This window comes from Pygoscelis adeliae, unplaced genomic scaffold (genome assembly GCF_000699105.1).
Source record: "Pygoscelis adeliae isolate BGI_AS28 unplaced genomic scaffold, ASM69910v1 Scaffold91, whole genome shotgun sequence".
In the NCBI taxonomy this organism is placed as follows: domain Eukaryota; kingdom Metazoa; phylum Chordata; class Aves; order Sphenisciformes; family Spheniscidae; genus Pygoscelis; species Pygoscelis adeliae.
Window position 1 is genome coordinate 2,049,952 of NW_008824196.1, and position 21,158 is coordinate 2,071,109.

The 21,158-nt window shown below is 33.5% G+C and overlaps 1 protein-coding gene across 1 annotated transcript in view; it reads right to left on the minus strand.

Moving 5' to 3' along the window:
- DMD (dystrophin) overlaps positions 1-21,158 on the minus strand; it is a 1,204,567-nt gene that overhangs the window by 695,286 nt on the left and 488,123 nt on the right. The window contains 1 exon segment of the mRNA XM_009334780.1: positions 10,738-10,932. Coding sequence (XP_009333055.1) covers positions 10,738-10,932 — 195 coding nt within the window.

Here is a 21,158-nt window from a genome sequence, read left to right on the forward strand (position 1 = left end):
CTTAATACAGGCATGCACATGTCTCACTGAAACTGCTGCACAATGAAAGGAACATTCTCTGGATCAAAATCTACAGTCATATTCAGCTTTTACCATAGAATCAGAATGGTTTGGGTTGGAAGGGACCTTCAATGACCATCTGGTCCAAACCCCTGCCATGGGCAGAGACATCTTTCACTAGATCAGGTTGCTCAAAGTCCTGTCCAGCCTGACCTTCAACACTTCCAATGATGGGGCATCCACAACTTCTGTGAGCAACCTTTCTCCAACCATTTCTTCAAACTCCCTAAATTTCCCATACCACTACCTGTAACTCTTCTACTCTGTTTCTGCCTCCTATTTCTTCTGAAATACATAAGCCTCAGAATGAAAACTGAGAACTTGTAGCTAAGAACTTATCAGACCAACTGACCAAAGCCTCTTAGTCTCATTTAACACAAAAACATTCTTCAATTGCTGCACACAACTCTGCAGCAACTTTGTTCCAGAGATAAGGGAGAATGCTGATTTGACAGAGTTACGAGAAGTACAAATTGCTAGTTTGTGTGTGAGAAGCTCTTTCACACTACCAGCACTTTTAAAAGGAGGCATGGATCAAAGGATGTTGTGTTATTTTGCAGTAAGCAGAAAAATAATGAGTGGTAGAAAGTCAAACAAAAAAAGAAAATTAGAATTGCCCTCTAACACTCTGTCACGGTCTGGTTAAACCCTGTAGCTAGAAACTGATGGTTCTATTTCACCATGCACAAAAAAATCAGATTTGCCTTTCCTTCATTTGTGAAGAGCAGGCATCAAATTTGAAGTAATACAGGAGAGATTTTGGAGGTTATAATTTACCAGAAACAGAAGAAAAAAGACCATTAGCATGAGTGGACTCTTCCTCAATCTGTTGCCATTCTTGTCATGGCAAATGAATCTATCCAAAGAGTCCCTCAGCCATTCTCTCACATGGATTCAGATAGGCATAGGAAGTCAGCGCTGAACATTTGTATTTTATTTCCCCATGGGTGGTTAGGAATAAGAATGCTGTATTTATTTAGGTGCAACAGAATTCCAATCAACACGCACGCTATGCAATGGAGTTATTAAAGAAAATAAAAACTGTACTAAGCATTGTAAAACACAATATTCCACCACATTGTTTTTTGCCTTCCCTGCATCTCCACTAAAATTTATGTCTCAGATATATAGCTTGTGTTTGGTAATACAAATGAAAAGTAGAATTGTCTTTTATTAGTTTCTGCCAGAGACAGAAACACAGCTAGCCAATTTAATTTTGGGAAAAAAAGAATGATAAAACATGTTTTCATGTATTTTAACTACAACTAGATAAAAAAGGATAACTTTCCTTGTTCAGTGTCCTTCTGCTCACCTAATTTGAAGGACAGGCATCTCATTTATATGCCAACGCATTACAAAAAGGATGAAATAGAGGTCCAATCCTGCAAACTTCTGCTCATTGGAATAATCTCAACTATACAAGCTGAAGTCCAGAGAACATTCTTGTGATAGCATCTTTTACAGCTAGGGAAAAAAAGTCCCTTTTTGTAATAGTTTGTTGCTTTTCTTTGCAATATTTTAAAGGTAACAAAATTTCAAATAATACGTTTTAAAAAGACATGATCTTATAAAAAGGGAACTATGTGAAGAGTCTAGTAATCACAAATTATAACAATTTAAATGTAGTTTAAAGGAGAGTTTTGCTTATGAAAACTCGACACCAAGATTTTACTTTTCATCTTTAAGTAACTTTTACTAGTATTACTGAATATGATGATGACCAGTATTACTGAAGATGAGAGGCTATATTCCTTTCTATTTTCTGTTTGTGGCTTTAATAGTTCTTTGTCAGAAATAATGACACCTGAACTTTTTATCCTGGATATAATACTCACTTAATAAAAAATTAAAGATCACAGCTCCAGTTCATTTTGTTAAATTTTGGGGGTTTTGTGCTCAATTTTTTGATGGAATTCACTTTTAAAATATTCTTCACATTTTAATTAATATATGTATTATTTTAATTTTAAATAATCTACAATTCTTGAGCTAAGTTAATCTTGAAATGAATAGATCTATGCTTAGAATTTAGCAAGTAGAGTGAAAGCAAGCAAGAATTAAGCCAGATGCACAAAGTCAATCAAATTGTAAAGAAGAGAGAGTGGCTTGAGGAATCTGCTACCTCACATTTCTACTCATTATTACAACACATGATCTTTGGCACAATTTTCCAACTCTAAATCTGTTAACTTACATGCTTTTTGCACAAAGTAAATAATGCAAGAAACAGGAATGTACTTTGAATTCATGTAATTATATTATTCAGTAAAATACATTGCAGAATTATGTAAGAAAAAAGATATTTTAAATCTGAAAATTATTATGACGTGTTCAGAAAGGCTAGAAAATGTTGATTTTAACCTTAATATGCTAAGGAAGATATGGAAACAACTTCAACAGGTACTGCTCGAGAGAACTAGGAAATAAGCCATCAATTTTTGAAATACCATGATAAAACATAAATTACCAATAAATCAAAAGTTAAAGGTTTATAGTGACAGCAGATTTTTCCACATTATTGCTATCACCAAAGCAATGAAATTCTAGAAAATTTGAATTATTTTATTTTTGTTTGGATTCATTGTCTTTTCTTCTGTGTTCTGATAGAGTATATTCTGAATATAACATAATATTCAGACAGTAAGATATTTATGATTTACTATTAAGTATCTAGAAATATTATTTCTCTGTCATAGTATCTAGAAATACTATTTCTCTGGCATAGGAATTTAAGTCATGGACCAAGAAATCTATTTCATGTTATACACCTTAGTGTTTATGTATGTTATTCAGCTAACTAAAAAATGATGTTCTAAATATATAATGGAAAAAACCCCAAAAGCTTAAAATTCCACATATTCAAAATGCAGAAAAGACAAAAACTCAAAAGTTTTGCATATCAGTATTTACATTTCCCGTCCTTTCATTTCCCTTTACTTCCCAACTCAGAAATTGTTCCCTCGAGCAATCACCAGGAAAAAAGCCTGAGCCCTGTAGTCCCAGGTGGAGCATGCTGAGGTTCTGAGACTGTCTTGTGTATGTGTAATTTGGTCACTGCTAGGAGCTGCAGAAGAACTGAGTAAGCTGCAGGGAGAAAATCTTTAATAGGCAATATGAAAACAATGATTTGGCAGAGGGAGTGTAAAAATTGGCCATTAATTTCACTGGGATGGCAAAAAGCATAAACCTGGTACAAAAATTATACTATGTCAAATTTCACATCCCTGGGAAATGATGGTTAAAAAAGTGTATCTCTTGATGTTTTTTGGTTAAACTTGGAAAATAATGGGTTTTTTTTCCGCTATCCATGTTTCCTGGAATGGAACAAATAAGTTTCTTGAAATCTCTACAAATGAAACAGAAGAAATGTAATACAGACATTCAGCAAAGGAAATTTAAGCCCTGTTGATTCAAATATACCATAGTTTTAAACGTTTGGGTTTTCCTATATGGAATTCACAGAGCTTCAGTAACAATTCAGAATGAAAAATGGATACTAAGTAATCCAAAATCTATTTCCTTTCATAAACAATGAGTCACTCTTAATTTAAACAAATACCCACTTGTGTCAGTGTTATTAAAAAAAGTTTTGATAAATGACCTCCTTTGTCATGACTTCAATTATTCGTACCTCTCTAAAAAATCTCATCAACTTAGTCTCTTCTCATGTAGGTCTTGTTTACATGCCTCTGACCTTTATTTTGCCCTTCTCTGAATATTTTGTAATTATTTTATATACTTTCAAAATATTTCACATTCTTTTAAAATTAAACATAATATACACAGCAAAGCTGTACTACTTACTGAGAAAGTGTTCTGAATATAATTTTTTAACTCTTGCTACAGAACAACAACTCCGTTTCTGGATAAAAATGAACACTGAGAAAATATTTTGAAGGTAAAATTTAGTCCACAATAATATCTGAGACTCTGCTGCAATAATATCTGAGTGTAAGCTGTAATTGAACTTATTCCTTTCACTATGCCTTATATTTTACCTGTCTGCCACCATTTTGGTATCATTGTTCTGCTCCATTATTTAGCACTGCTGAAATTTTTTTGGCTGTTCATTCCTTTTTCTTGGTTTTAATCAAACTAAATTTTCATTTTCAATTTGTTCCAATTTACTGCACGCTTTACCCAGACATTTAATAACTGCATCAAACAATACTAGTTTTCATGCAGGTTTTAAGTGTTACCCTACTAGTAACCTTCTTCCAAGTATAAATTTTGGTATACAATAAAGTTGCTGCAGAGATGTGTGGAGCTAGTAGGCAGAAGCTTTTAGTCTTAGAAAGCTGTCATAAACCCGACAGACTTCCTGGACACTTTGAACTAAACTGAAGCTCTTCCCCTCCCATGAGTAGGAAGGCCTTCTCTCTCTCCTCCCTTTCTTTAAGTTCTGTATTCTAACATGTGTCTTCTGTGTATGTCAACTTGACTTCTAACTCTGCAAGTCCTCATTTTTCTTAAAGAAACTTTTAAAATACCCATATAAACTACTTAACAATTTCTCTTTATTCAGCATTTATGAATTCTTCTGATTCTACTAATGAATTTTTTTTTAAACACATCACCCAAACCATCTCATGTCTAGGTAATATGTTCTACAATTCTATTGCAACAAACTTGCTTTAAAATCAGTATTTTAGAACCACGGGTATAACAGAGTGTACTGGTATATTATTGGTAGTGCTAATATGAAGTGACAGGGAGATAATTATAATTATAAATATCCAAATCATTTTCTCCTCGAAATTACTTGAGAAATATTTTAGAAACAAGCACTTAAGACAAAATCTGAATGCCTCTAAGTGACAAAATGTGGTTGTCATTTTATAACCAATAAAAGATACTACACTGTACTTACTATTTTATAAAATGTAAGAACCAAAATCATTATGAAAATGTGACAGCAATGCTTTGAAATAATCATATACAAAACCCTACACAGAAAACAAAAGAAAAAAAATACTCTGGGTTCCTAAAGCTCTAGGGCTGCAAATACTGTAATATGTTATTCTTTGCCAAAAAAAAAGGAACATTCCATAAAGCCCCTTATGACTAGTAATTTGAATCCGTAGGTCCTGAGAAATGTGACTTACATTTAGCACACTAAAGGAAATACTTATAAATAAAATGAGAATGGCAGACGTCTTGTCTCTGGGATGATTCATAATAAGGAACATGTTTCCTCCCTTGTCAGCAATCTATCATCTAAAGTGAAAGCTGGCTGGGTCTGTGTCATTACTCAACAAACCTCATCTGACTTTCCCAGCATAACATCTCACACTCAGCCTTCCCTACTCAGGTCTACCTAAACCTTGGTTTTATATGTTCAGGCCATGGATAATTAAGGTATTCAATGTTATTAATTTGAATATAAGAAATATCAGCAGATAAAAATATTAAAGGCCTCCAAATCTTCCAAGATTATATCCCTTGAATATAAAAGAGACAGCATCTTCACAAAACCTCATCTATGACTAAAATTTTGCATATTTAAAGAACGGGGGAATGTAATTGAAATGTTAAAAGCTGCCAGGACACACTTAAGCACTCAAGTAGCCTTCTTTTCAGTAGGTCTGAATATCAGCTCATCTCATCTGCCCAAGAAGGCACTTGGTGTGTTTGACATGTTTAAATAATCAAATGAGTAATATATGTGCCTACATATATTGAAATTGCATGGGTTTTTTAACCAAGTAGACCAATTTTCTAAATATTGAAAATAGATGAAACACATCTATGCACTTTAGAATTGATAAGTGGCATATGCCTAAATGTTTAGAATTCATGGCCTATGGACAGGCATATAATTTCCGATTTATATGTCAGATTTTTGCTTTTGTTTAGAGCACAGCTGCTACAGACAAAGAAAGGTAATACAGCTGACCTTCTATAAATGAAATCCACAACTGGATGGCATAAATGTGTCCAAGAAAAAAAAAAAGAGGTCGTGTATATATGTGTATGTGCAAACCCACGTATCTCACACACATACCCCATCTATCTTTCATGTTGAAGAGAAAAGCTTCAAGCAGTTAGTTATCAACAATGCCTTGGGAGATTTTGTAACATGGTTAACAGAAGTGCACAAAGCTTTAATTTTTAAGAAAAAAGGATAACAGAAAATCATTAGCAGCTGAAGTGACAGTAGCCTTTGGGGAATGATCCATCTCATTGCTCTTGCAAAGGGAATCTGAGTGCTAGAGACTCGAACACCAGTTCATTTTCACTACCTGGAATTTGTCTTTATCTGCCAGAGAAAGACAACTTTCTGTAAAAATTCAGTTCCTTGGCTATTTGTGTACAAATCAGCCACCAAGCACTGCATTACTGACAGATCTAGTTGGAGAGTGCATTTGATTACACTCAGTTCTAAGTTATGGTTAATTGGATTTTACTGAGCTACAGCAGAAAACCACTCTGAATATCACGTTAGGTGATGTTTCTTGATAAGAATCACTTAATGCATGCCAAATATGGATTCCAATGTGCAAAATTCAAAATATACTTTTGGCAGCCCAAACATAGGTAGAATGATGCTTTATAATTATATGAATAGCAGATTTTTTACATGTAAAAAGTATTTCATGCTTTTTGTACTAACTGCCAAACCAGCACCAGCACAGTTGTTAGTAATCATGAATGGCTGGAAAAATTCCCCAAATTACTTATAACTTTAAAATCCATATAGAACTATGAGTTACAATATCTAGTATTGGTATTACTGGTTTAATAAACCATTTTGAAAGGGGATTCTGGCTGCCAGAATCATGGATGTGTACTGTTTACAGTAAATTCCCTGTATCCTGAAATAAGACACAGTAGAAAACAGTGCAAAAGAAGTACTCTATGTGTCAGTAGATGAAAGAAAAGAATTATGAAACAAAGGGAAAAAGAAGAGGAAAAAAAATAACCAGAGCATAAAAATACCTCTATTTTAAAAAACAAAACCAGCAAACAACCTACTTTTTAATGAACTAAATAAAGAGCCTACTGGAAATACACAAGAAGATGAACTAGAAAAAGAACTCTTAGAGTGATTATGCAAGAAGTTACATACATAAGAAACCTCTTTCTCAAGGAGCCAGATGGCTTTCCATATTAAAACTATTACATCATTGAAAAATATTATGGCTAAATTTATAATTATATTCTACAATACAATGCTCCTGCTAAAATTAAAAAAGGTTAAAGAAAAAAAAAAAGAAAAAATGCCTGATATGTATGGGCCCTACTACAGGTTTGCAGCATTAAATATATAAAGCAAGTAGTCTCAGAAAATAAGTTTTGAATTCACAGTTAATATAATTAAGTAATGACCAAGCACAACTATGCCATGATTATGACATAGAGATTGTTAACATGAAATTCTACTAAACAGTTTCTTACATATAGCTATAAACGCAAATTAGACTTCCTAAATTCCAGGTAGACTGTTTCATTCTAGCACACTCATTTTTGCTATGTGTTAGCAAACAGAAATATGTGTTAGTTTTAATTCTCAAGTTAATAAATGTATTTATTTCAGCGGGTACATCTCCCACCAAATAATCTGGAAGTTGGACAAGACAAGTAGCTTGCATGAGATAATCACCACACAGGAAAACTTTGGCTTACTATGAGCTATATAACTTGATTTTCTAAAACCAGATTAAACTGACTATGTGCAAATTTGTACATTCATTTAACTTTCAGGAAGCATTTGGAACATCCATTGCAAGTAAGGATAATTAGCTAAATTCTGAAGGCATTTTATCCCTACACTTGATCACATAATGAAATCCATTGTAATTCCAACCAATTCTATATGGGGAACTCAAAGATTATGAACTCCATCAATATGAACATCATCAATAGCAGACAGAAGTACCATAATGTTTGTGCTTATAACAAAATTTGTCCTATTTTGAAACTATATCATTAAGCCCAATTTACTAACCCTTCAATCTGTGAACTGTGATTTTCCATACAATCAGTTGGAGTTTCATCTTTGACAGAATTGTAGTGTTTAAATTGTTTGAGAATACTGTGAGTAAGTATGGTGATGAACAAAACCAGAGGTACTGTATGTCCTAATACTTAGAAGAGCTTGTAATAGGATAATGGAAATATTGCAATTGCTGACTTTATGAGAGAAAGAGACAAGACCTGGTTTCTCTATCTTATTTTTCCACTCCCTAAAACTTGAAATGAAGAGAACAACATTCCTATGAACAGGTTTCAGCAGATTTACTAAATGTGCCCATGAAACCATTATAATTTACTAAACGTTAGAAGTTATCAGTTTTTTGCTGCAAAAACTCTTGTTTTGATATTTTACATGCCTTTGATATAAAAAGTCAGTCCTAGAATTATCTTTGACAATTAATAAAAACAATTTTTAATTTGTATTTGATATTTATCCTATTGGATAATAAGCAATCAGATTTAAGTCTTACTATATATATTTACTTTGGAGAAAAATGTTCAAAGCAGTTACCACTGAAAGATTCTTGTAAATAAACTTATTTTTCCTTTTAAGGATTAATTAAAATGGATTGTTTCTGAATGGAAGTGAAAAAAAATCACAAAGTAAGTTTTAAAACACAGAGTTATTCATGACAGTTCTGTAATTTGATTCATGCAAATCTGTCAGGGATAAAAATCAACCACAATTTAATTTCAAACCTTTCCCAACCAGCTGCTGAACAATTTATGCACTACTTTTCTATTTTTACTGCAGGATGATGACAATGATGAATGCTTTTTCCTTGGAAATAAATATTCATTAAGCAGGCTCAGATCAAAACTATACCCTTCCAAAAGCCCATGAATGTACAAGATCCATTTACCTCTTCTAAGAGATTTATTTGGGAGGAAGATGGAACTGTGCCCACAAATGCATCTCATAACAATTTAATAGTTCAGTTAAATTAAACCTATGGCAATACTTACTTGTAACCTCAGTAATCAATATTATTAAAGTTGGTGTCAACTCCGATAATACCAAAGATATGTGGGTGAACAACAGATTAGTTATGGACATAAATCAGATAAAGATAGCCCAAATGTAAAGCATTAAGAAGCACTAAAAGGAAGTCAGCTGCCAGTAAACTCTTTGAGGTAGGCCACTGGTTTTCCATCCAATCTAGTAATGAACATACGTTCATAGACATGGACCAATTGGCAGCTCATTAGCCATGATTTACATAGTCTATGACTTTTTTTGTGCAGAAGAATCATTCTATCAAAAGGGATTGTTTAAAATGAAGAATGACAATAACATCGGCATGTTGTGTGCTTCAATACTCAGAACCGCTTTAATCTACTGGTACTAAATCAGAAGTGGTAAAAGGAACGGCCTACTGTTATTTCACACAGTCCTGTTATCAGTTATGTGCTTCCTTTGCTCCAATACTTCACTGTTATGCTTCACTAGACATACTATACAGCCCTGCTAGGAAACTGAAAACACCCTAATTTTCAAGAGCTAATAAAGAATATCTATGTGTGTGTGTATGTGTGTGTGTGTATGGATGCCTAAAATGTATAAGATCTATGAATGTATACGAATTATAAATAGATGTGATTTTATAGAAGCTAATAACAGCATATGGATGTGGTTTTGTTACATTTCCTCTGTTGTGGAAAGAGATAAATGGGCTCCTACAGAGGACAATTCAGAGCACCTAACCAGAGCCCCTGCCCTGATTCTCCCTCTAAGCTTCTTTCTTATAGCTGACTGTAGGCAAATTCCAGCCTCTTTACGCTAATGTTTCCTTTTGTTAAAGCCTTTCCTTCCCCCAAAATAATCACAGAAAAATGGAAATGTGGTCTTCTCTTCATGCTGAATGACAATTTGAAAATGCTGTAATTATATACAGCACTTAAGCATGATTTTTTACAAGGCTTTCCTCACACAAACATTATTCTGCAAAAGCTGATAACTCATTCATCTACTTAGGCTTACAACTTTAATCTTATTCTCTTCTTATGTCAATTCTGTGTTGGAAAAACTCCACCACTTTCAAAGGATTTCACTGTTGCAAGCGATGAAGAAACCAGAGAGTAATATTTAAAGTCATATCAACAGTACTGAATTAGCTTTTTCTTAACGACACTATCTACCTACTGGACAACATTTTCTGTTTAGTTAATTAAACTGTAATAGTTGCACAGAGTACAGCACCAATCAGACTTCAAGCTTTTTTGGTCTAGCATGGAATGGAACAGCTAAATTTTACTTGGTTTTGTTGCTGTTTTAATAAAAAATATATTTAGATCAAACACTAAAGTAAAGCTGCCAAGATTGGGTGTGGATAGGGTTATTACTAATTACTTCAAATTACAAACAGACAAGCAAAACTTTAACCACAAATTCACAAATTTCAAATATGTAACTGTCCCTCTCCATCCTTTCTCTCCCATTCAAGGATGTACTTTACAGATACCCTAATGCTCTTGTCCTCCAAATACAGGTGGAAACAGATAAAAATAAATGAACCCTTCAGTGGTCTTATATTTTGCACCAATGTGCCCTCATATATAAACATGCATTTATACACACATCACAGAGAGGGTCTGAGCACTTATAAAACAGATGTCTCTGAGAGTGAGTGCAGGCTGCCAATATGCAGAAGCCCCGAAACAACGGAAACTTATTGTTGTCAGAAAAGCTTTCTATCCTACCTTGAGACACTCTTCTTGTTTGATGAGATCCTCACAATCCTTAGCCTGCAGAACAGGAGAATTAAGGCGCTCTTCTACTTCAGACAAGGCTTGCAGAAGGTGAAGGATCTCTGCCAGGTATGTAGAAGGCACATGAGTGGTTTCCACAGTCATAGTTTCAGTCACCACAAAAGTTGTATCTTCATGAACTGTTTGCTAGTATAGATATACAACAGAATGCTTCCTTTAGTTTCTTAACACTACACAAACTTATAACAATGCAATTTCCAGTTCACAACCTAGAAACAATTAAAAATAATTTCTAAGGACAAATGCAGGAAATATTTGAGGTTTCTGACATAGATCACTCACACTCCACTAGTCTGTTTGAAATGGCAGGTACTAAAATTAATCCAGGCAAAAGTGTAAAAACTTTTCTTCTACTCTCCAAAGAAATGAAGATAGGAAACGTAAGAGTACTCTGAGATTACGGTGTTACTGAGAGTTTAGTGCTAGCCCTTTCATTTTAAACTATCATCACACCTCCTTAAGAATTTGTCCTTCATTACAGAAATTCCATGCATGTGAGACCTAAAATACCAAGTCATTTCAAGGTGTCAAGTAAAACAATGACTTGTGTAATAGACACAATTTCTTAAATAACATGCAACACAAAACAACTAGTCAACTCAGCACTTTCAACACTGTACTAAAACCTTTCTTTTTAAACTAGAAAGTACAATTTGGAATTTCGTTATTTGAAAGGTCTTTAATGCATTCATATTTCTAAAAGAAATCCCAGCAACACACCTCTTCAAGAAATTAAGATTTTTTTTTTTTTTTTTTTAATCTGGACAAATATGAAATAGACACCCTATTCTGAAAGCACATGCCTACACCAAGTGTAAAGAAATCCCAGAATATTTTGGTTTCAAGAAAACAGATAGTTGGTCTATGGCATTTGGAAAGGTACTGACATATAAGGTGACAAAATAGCGACTGTTTATATAAATTCTCTACATTTCTGATTTGGTATGTTTATGGATCATAAATAAAAAATAATACCAGAAGTGTGCTTTGAAGCAGGGAGAGCTGTGATTGCTTCTTTTAACTAAACTCCAAATACATGATCACCTGCATCTCCATTAGAAAAGGCAAAAATTAAAATATATAAATTATTTGTGATTTCATAAGCATGTTACTATTTATTTGTTTTGTCACAGTACATAGGATTCCTAGTGTGGGACCAAGGTCCATTGTGCTTGATGTCAGCCTTCTCAAAAATATAAACTTTATTTATTGAGACCTCAAAGAAATTTTACAAGCAATTGCTGGTAAACTTTCTTTCAAAAATCATATTATTTAGATGCTCCAGTCCTAATACAGATAATCACGGATTTTTGGAGCCATATATTTGAAAGACAATGGGTCAACCATCCTGAAGAAAACAATATCATTAGTTAGCTACACAGTATGTAAAAGAAAACAAATATAAACATTACCTTGCACATACTACCTCAGCAAGGTGTCTCATTTTAATTTTTCTATTTGCCCTGTCCATCCTCTCATGACATGTTTCTCTCTTGTTACTGGGCTGAGTCATCGGGTTCTTCAATTTTCTTTAGAGTCTTAAAATATGCATATACACACTCTAGAAGATGTATGCATATCACATATAAAGCCCATAAAGTTATCTGTAGACTTGTGTTATTCTGCTGCATTTCTTATGCAAATTTAATTGCTTTGCTTACACTTTTCTCACTAAATAAATTTCTCAGTACATCTGGTAACACTGAAACCTCTCTAATTACCATATCACTGCTATCATTTTTATTATTTAAAATAAATCGCTTAAAAAAAATTCCGTTTGCCCCCCATATGTTTCATGAATCACATGGTCTGCAAAAATAACAGTTTACCCCAGCAAACCTAAAGAAAAAGCTGTCCTAGTTGATTAGAAAATGGGAGATTCTCAACAGGCCACTGAGGCATGCAGCAACATATTTTCATTCCTTGAGACTACACTGTGACACTTCTACATGTAGCAAAGAACTTTAGACCCACATGAGAAACACAGGAAAAATCGTATTTTTTCTTTTTGACTGAGAAGACAGAATATTTATATTCACAGTAATGAAAAGAGCACGCTAGATGTGCAAGGTTATTCACTCAAAATGAGGTCACATGAATATGTAAACTGACACACAAAATATAATTAGTTTCTATAGTTTTATTAGTTTAATCTATTTTTTAACCCAAATTTAAGCTAATAACTGTATATTCATGTACACATACTTGTACACACATACATATATAAATGTGTACATAAAATAGAAACTGTGCCTTCTTGCTTTAAATAATTCCTGGAACCAGAAAAAAGTCAAGCGGAAGTCTGATGTGTGAGTACTTCATGGATATCATGCTTAATTATTTATAGTAGTGCCAAAACTGGGTCTCTTTCAAACACTGCTACAAAGAACTCGTATAAAAGCACTCTTCAAGGCAAAATTAACTAAAATCTGAAGACAGGACTGAACCTTGTATGACATACATAGTTTAGTAATCCCTCAAAATATGTGTAATATTTAACTAGCATCAATGTTAATGAGATGTATGCAACCATATATTCATGCTGCCCTTTACAGAAAACTTTACATTCATGTTTCTCACAGCTGGACAATTACTCATATAGTTCTACCAGAAACATAACTCAGGAGATTTCTAGTTCAAGCAAAATATTAATGTTTATATTATTGGTTAAACTGTAAAGTACTACAAACACACAACCAAATAAATTGATTGATATTTGAAAGTAGAGGCCTACCAGAACCTGCCCTCATATTTGGCAACATTATTTAATACCTTATTCTAAAAAAAGAGTAACAACGTAAATTAATTAGTTTCTGAATACTATTTAAATAAAAGAGTTGGAAATCTGATACAACTTCAGAAATCAAGGATTAAATTTCTTTGCCTTTAGTGGGTTTTTCAATAGGTCACAGGTGTTTCTTTCCTTCTATCTTTCCCTCATTGACAGTAGCATAACAGAACCCAAGGCAGAAGTTGACATCTTGCACTAAGATATGAGGGATAGGCATATCCAGAACTGACAATTTTAATCAGCAAAAAAAGGAAAAAAATTTTGGCTCGTCCCTATGTTCGCTGGAATTGCCATACTGTAGAAGATACAATGGGCGGAGTCCTTCCCTATATTCTGCACAAGCGCCTTTACTTGAAATGCATAGCTGAAACTGAACCACATACTAACACTGTAATGAGAAGAAACTTTTTTAAAAAAGGAGATTGTAGCAGCTGGGAACCACTACTATTAAAAATAACATTAATTCAATAAAGATATATGTAATTGCTAATGCCAAAATAGTTCATCAGAAGCAGGCTAGGTTAACATTTTATAAGGATTAAAAATAAATAAGAAAATGGAAATGAAAGTTTTAGATAACCATTTAAGAATGGTTTTGAGTAAGTTGAATCTGACAAAGTGGCAGAATACATTAGATAGTTACTTGAAAATACTCAAAACCACGTAATATTTGAAAATAATACAAAATACAAATAAACTGCTAAGATTGATGGGGAAATGCTGGTGTAAATGGCCATTTCCTATATTTTTATTTCTGCAGAATACATTTTTATTGATATTAATTTATTTTTTATTTTTACTTGATTGTCAGCAATATACTGATGTGCAAATTATTTCTAGTCTCTGAAAAAACAACTTCTTTTGGGTAAGGCTTAACAATTCATGCATTCCTTTTCACCAAGCGTTGTCATCACTAGAACAGTAAATTGAATTTTCTTCCCCCATTACATAATTTTCATTAAGGGATAGGATCCTTACATAAACATGACTACCTACACGTGACAAACCGATTTTATTGACAGTTAAGTCCTAGCAGGTGCAACACAAAGACAAGAAAGACGTCCATGAACTGGCCCTTACAGAGAAGACCAATAAGCAAGCAAATAAACAAAACCCATCAAAAAAAAGAACTACAGGAATAATGCAGGTTTTGCCTACCAAATGAAACATTGCCCCAGAGAAATACCTGTGATGATTATTGCCTACATCTAGAACAGTATTACCTAGTAGCATCAGAACTAACTGGCCTTCAAGAATGCCGTTAATTTCCTTTTAGCACTGGAAAACTCAGTGTTAAAACACATTTCACCCATCTCAGTGTATCCATTTCCTTTCCTCTTTCTGCAAAGGGAACAATGCCAATGTCACTTTTACTGTTCAGCAGTTTACACCCAGAAAGCCTCCAACCTTTTTGTGTTAGGCCTTCACAATTGTTCTATTTTTGGTCCCTTTCTCACTGTAGGCCTCCAAACTCATAGCGACCTAGTGTGCTGTGCATTTGAGTTAATAACTTCACACAAACAGAATACATGGGAGGAGTAAAGCAGCAAAAACACCTATTGGCACTACTGTACCATGACACTGCTCCTAGCAGCATCCTGATGAGTAGTTCGGGAAAAACAAACAAACATGTGCCTCCTCCTGAAGTGTACTAATGCTTGAGAAAGTATTCTTTACAAGCAGCTCTAAGATATATGAGAGTGTAAAAAAGCCAGTCACCATGGAGGAATAAACGTAGGTGTGCTGATAAAAAAAAAAAAAAAGCAGCGAGCAGACACCTTCTGGACAAAGGCAGACATGCCTCAAAGAGGCCAATAAACTTTGGGACAGTTTATTGCTTTCTAGAGCAAACTCTAAACTACATGATATTAGCTAGCCCATGGTTAGCAACAATATATCAAATAAAGAATTAAACCCACAAAAGTATGATCAAATGCGGTCAGAGGTCAATAAACTCACTTTCAAGTACATATTTATATGTAAAGAAGTTTTTATTCACCCCTCCCTATGACAACTGTAAGTGATGATGTCAGCGAACATTCAGAAAAATAAATTCTGTGTCTACAGTATTGCTAGCACATCTTACCTGTAAGTGTGTATATATGTAGAAGTTAGATCAAAAATATACCAATAATATGGAATTTTCATTACGAGATTGGGTGGCCTTAGTCAATCACAAAAAATTTATCTATCAGTACAGAAAGCAGCATCTCTTTCAAGTACAGAGACTCCTAAATCCTCACTACAGGATTAAAAATTTATAAAATGCTTATGTAATTCCATGAAGGCAAGGCCTTAAAAGGCATTTGGCAGCATTAAAATCTATTTAAAATAATATTTTTTTAAAAAAATCATATTTTCAAGTAAGAATGTAAATATTTTCTCATGTATATGATTTTTCTACTCATGTATGATTGCAGTCCACAAAAGCCTGCATGTTGCAATACTTAAAACATGTATTTTAATGCTTGTATCACACTTTATTGGTGACTGATATAAAAATTGAAACTTTAAAAATACACGTGATTATTTTCAGCACTGTTCTTGGACAGAGAGTGCTTTATGTCTTCACAATACTTCACTGCTAAGGCTTATCTTACTGGTTGAGAAATGCTGCATTAACAGTTTCTATTCTATGATAAAATGAATCTATTTTTCTATACATAAAATGAAATAAAACTAGTTAAAATGAAACTATTCTTAATAGTAGCATTAGTTGGAAAATATTTCAGTAAATTTTACATGCTAGGAATAGCAATAGAAAATTGCAGGATTTCATTTTGAAAACCACCAATCAACAGGCATAGACCAGTGTGAACTTACTTCCCCCGTCTTATTTTTTACCTTCATGACTTGATTGAAATGCAAAGGTTTTCTCTGTAAGAAAAGGTCTGTTCCCTGTACCTTTAGGCTTAAGTTATGGGACATCTCCCAAAAACTCAGATAGTCATGCTACGCTCTGATGAGCTTTGTATGGTGGATTGGATAGATACCTGTGGTTGCTTGTGATACCTGTGGTTGCCTGGCTCAAAGACTTGGACTAATACTTATTCCACCCCCAATTTTTTCTTTTTTTTTTCTTTGAGTGTGTTATTTTCACATTTAGATGAGGAAAAAAAAGAAAGATACAGACAAAATCTATAACAATTGATTTTAAACATTAAAGCCAGAGCAATTCATCATTGTATCAGTTGTACTCATAGTTGTAACTTTGGATTCTTTTTTTTTTTCTTTCTTTCTTTCTTTCATTTTTTTCCTTTCTTCTTTTTTTTTTTTTCTTTCCCAGGAGGTAAATATATAGTTTAAAAACTGCAACAAAGCATTTTCGTGCTGCAGCCAATCCTCTCTGCTCCGCACACTCTCATGCCTTTAGAGCCCTCCAAGATGTCAAATACACCGGGTCAAGTGGTAAAATGAACAGTTTTGGCAATCCCTTTTCCTTTTCCAGTTGCTTAACAGTGCTCAGTGCTTTTGTTTTATTCTGGTTTATATGATTACCACCAGATATGGACTCTCCTCAGGCTGAGGCACTGTTGTACACTGAACTTAGCCGCAGCTTATTTGAACACTTACCCATTGCTCCTTACTAAAGACCTGCTAGCGTTCATGCAAATAAGAGACTAACACAACTAGCACAAATCAGAAGTTCTAGCAGTTCTGCTGTTAGCTTTTAACCCTTGCAACTTCCATTGGTATCTATTTGTTAAGCAAAGAGGAAAAAAAATTCATTTCAACTATGATGAGACTGGGACAATAGACTCTCATATGCTGTACTGTGTGTGATATAAACCAGCTCTTTCAGAAATAAAAAAAAAATAGAGCACTGTGCATCTTATGCCATAGCTGCAATGTTACCATGTCCTGAAGAAAAACAAAATCTAGCATTATGGATAGCATAATTAGTTGACTAATTAGAATTACTGGGTTTTAGAAAATGTCTCATTTTAAATAAATTACATATATATGTTAATTACTTCTGATAAAGATGGCATATCTCAATCTTAATAATTGCAGTAGTTCAAAATTGACAAATAAAAGGAAATCTGTGTGTCTGTTATGTGACTTTAAACAGATATTTGTAACATTATAAAAGGAATTATTAAAAAAATAAAGACTATACCTCATAATCATTCAACAAACACTGCTCAGGCCATGTACAGTCACTAGCATTTTGGGGGGAAGATAAGCCTTTAACTACCAGTGATTCAAAAGAGATAGCCATTCTCAATATTAGAATAAATAAGCAAATGCTTGGGTACTCATGTTACATTTTGGAATGAAAAAAATCAGAACACGTTGCAAAATCTACATCCTAGGCTGGTTTTCAACAGATATTTAAAAATGTTACTCAGAATTTTGTAAGGGTTTACTTGGAAAACACTTTTGCAATTGATTTATATGTGTTACCTTCCAGTGGACAAAATGTATATGAAAGTTTTTATATGCTAACTATAGAATACATGAATCCATAGAGTTGTTAACTGTTTCTTGTATTCATCTTGTAATATTTTTCACAGCTGAAAAAATACATACAGATATTATAAAGGAAATGTCATACTTAAGGAAGTACCTAGTTGACACTTTAGAAGATTAAACTCTTCTACACAGTCCTATATCCTTGTAACCATGATGTCTAGTTCTGACAGTATCTATTGATTCTGTTAAACCAGCATTATGTACTCAAATTCACCTGCACAGCAGGAAGTACCTGAAATAATGGAAGGAATTTCAAATTATTTTTTATTCAAAATAGAATTTCAAAATTGTGTTTCTTGGACAGTGGTAAGCTATAGAGAAGAAACCATATATAGTGGCAGAACACGCTTCTACACGATATGCTGGAAGACAGCCTTCCTAGGATCAGACTTTGGTCAATGCCAACTTATTTAATGGCTGATTTATTAAGACTACAGAAGTGCCCTAATCTTAGACAGCATTTATGCATAAAACTTTAGGGCTGTCTTGAATAATATGTGTAACTCTACTGACTGATCACCAAGGAACCAATTAATGTTAAATAAAGCACAGATATGTTAGAATACAGTCCATCTGATGTCTAAATTGACTAAGCCATTTTGAAATTGACTGTTGATTTGTGCTGCTAACTTTCCAGTATTTATGCAAACTGCATCTGTCAACTGTTTGCTGAGATAATTTAGAAAATAATCGAAAAGTACCATTAGAATACCACATAAGTGTTGAATGCTAACAGCTTCAAAGAGCAAGGTCCTAAACCTTAAACATTGACACTTTCCAGAAATGTTAAAAGGCATTACCTAATTATTTTCCATCTTCATTTCTTAAAATAACCTTAATTTACACTTATAGAGATGCAATCATACAGAATAATAATTGGGTTTGTCACTTAGGCTGATTTTGTTACTCCAAGACATAGATTTTTTAAAATAATGTGAATGAAATTGCTGTCAATCCAGCAGTTTTGAAAACTAATTAAATATACATACATGGATATTCAGCATTCACACTGTACATATACAGATTTACTTCCTTCTACACCTTTATGAATATACTCAGAAGCATCCATGCAAAAAAAAAAAAAAAAAAAGTGATGCACTGACATCCTTAATTGTAGACAGGAGATGAACATCATCTCTTCAAAAGGTACTGTCACTTAGGGCCAGATCAATCTGCAGCAGGTCTTTTTCCTTACTATTTAATTAAATATTATAGCCAAGTAATTTTGACACCAAGTTCCTCACCATGTAATTTATTATGTTAATAAATTATGATATACTATATCAGAGAAAATAAGATGGTAATTAGCTGCCTAGTTTCCCAAATAACCAGGTAATTATAAGGAAGAAAATACTATACTAGTCCAAAGAATATTGAGAGACAACTGGATGCTATGTCACACGTGATTCTTTAACCAAAAGCTGTCTTGTTTCTATCTCAACCATACAGAGAGCAGTAAGAGAAGCCTGTGGCGTGGCTAAGACTACATTCTTATAACTGCTTCATATAATTTAAAGACAGCATCCTAAATCAGCCTTAGTCCAAGCTGCAGCAAAAGTTTTCATTCCTATGTGACGAGGTAAAGCTGTTGAGTTTCACTTTCAAATGTAATTCAGATCACTTCACTAAAGTTCGTAACAGATAATGAAAAATGGCAAAGAAAAACCTTTTCTGTAAAGTTCTGTCATCTACAAGACAGGATTTTTTAACTTCACTCTATTAAAATACTGTAGATTTGCAGTGATGATAGTGAATACTGTACAGAATTAATAAGGAAATATGAGAAGACAAATATGCTTTAGAAGGAAGAACTCAAAATACTGTAGTGAACTGGTCCACTTTTACAAAAGAAGAGTATAGATAGTCCTCACTTAAATTACCACAACACAGTATGCATTCATTTTGGACACAGAGAAGGTAAAGTGTATTTTAAAATGCATCTATAAAACTAGCTGCTCTTCAGCTATATCGAAGACACTATTCATCTTCAGTGTACTTCCCATAGCCTTCTTATCTTAAATTAGACATAAAACTACAGTACTTGAAATACAATTAAATTATTTGGAATACATTTTCTAATAGCAATTTCCAGGTTGATGGATGCTAGAAAATGGGTGTAAATATTCAGCTGTGATTCTCTTCCCAAAGATTCTCATTCATCCCCACCCCTTCTGCAGACCACAGTCAAAAAAGCCCAGTGTTTAGCTGTGCTTTGTAAAGCTATTTGTTTAAAAAGCTGCCACTGGAAAAGTCAGAAAAGTTAAATGGTGTCACAGGATCACCTCTGTCCTGTCCTTAAGAGACTCAAAGCACATAGGTGAAACAGATACTAATCCATCACTGTATAGTTCTTTTCTTGTGTCCAGTAGACATTTTCCTATTTTGCTTTTCTAATGCCTTTTCTCTCTCTTTTATTTGTCCTCTCTCCCACTCATCGAAGGAATAATGAAGAATTAGTTTGCCCCTTCTTCTTGGTGACCATTACTTGGTTATTTACTCAAAGAAATATCTAAGCAAGGATAAGAGAAGAAAGCCACTTCATTCCACTGCTGCTGGTCATGAAAACTGTGGAAAACAACGATCGAAAACAATGGTAGCACATTGCCACTGAAGTATCCCTGTTATTTAGATGCAGACAGATAATTAGGACACCAAGCCCTGTGTTTATCTAACTGTGACAGATTTATTTCAATTGATGTTTGATTTATATTTTAGAAAATGTCTTTATATATAAACATATTTTAACAGTTGAAAAAAGAATTTAAATTTCATTAAATGAACTAAATAGAGCTCCACAGGGAAATATTCACTGAAAACAGCAAGATGCCCTTAAAAGACTGAACTTAAACAAATTCTTGTATTTCAGATGTAAACTTGATCAGTCCTTAATCTGGTTCCAGAAGTTGATCACATACTCTCTCACCTGAAGTGATCATCCAGTTAGGAGACAGGTACTTTGAATTTCTGAATGCTTTACAGAATCTTAAACAGAACAATGTCTTTTATTTGGAAAAATGAAGCTTATGATATTTATTTCATAATAAGTACTAAGCGTACTGATATTTCATCCAGATTGCAGATAACT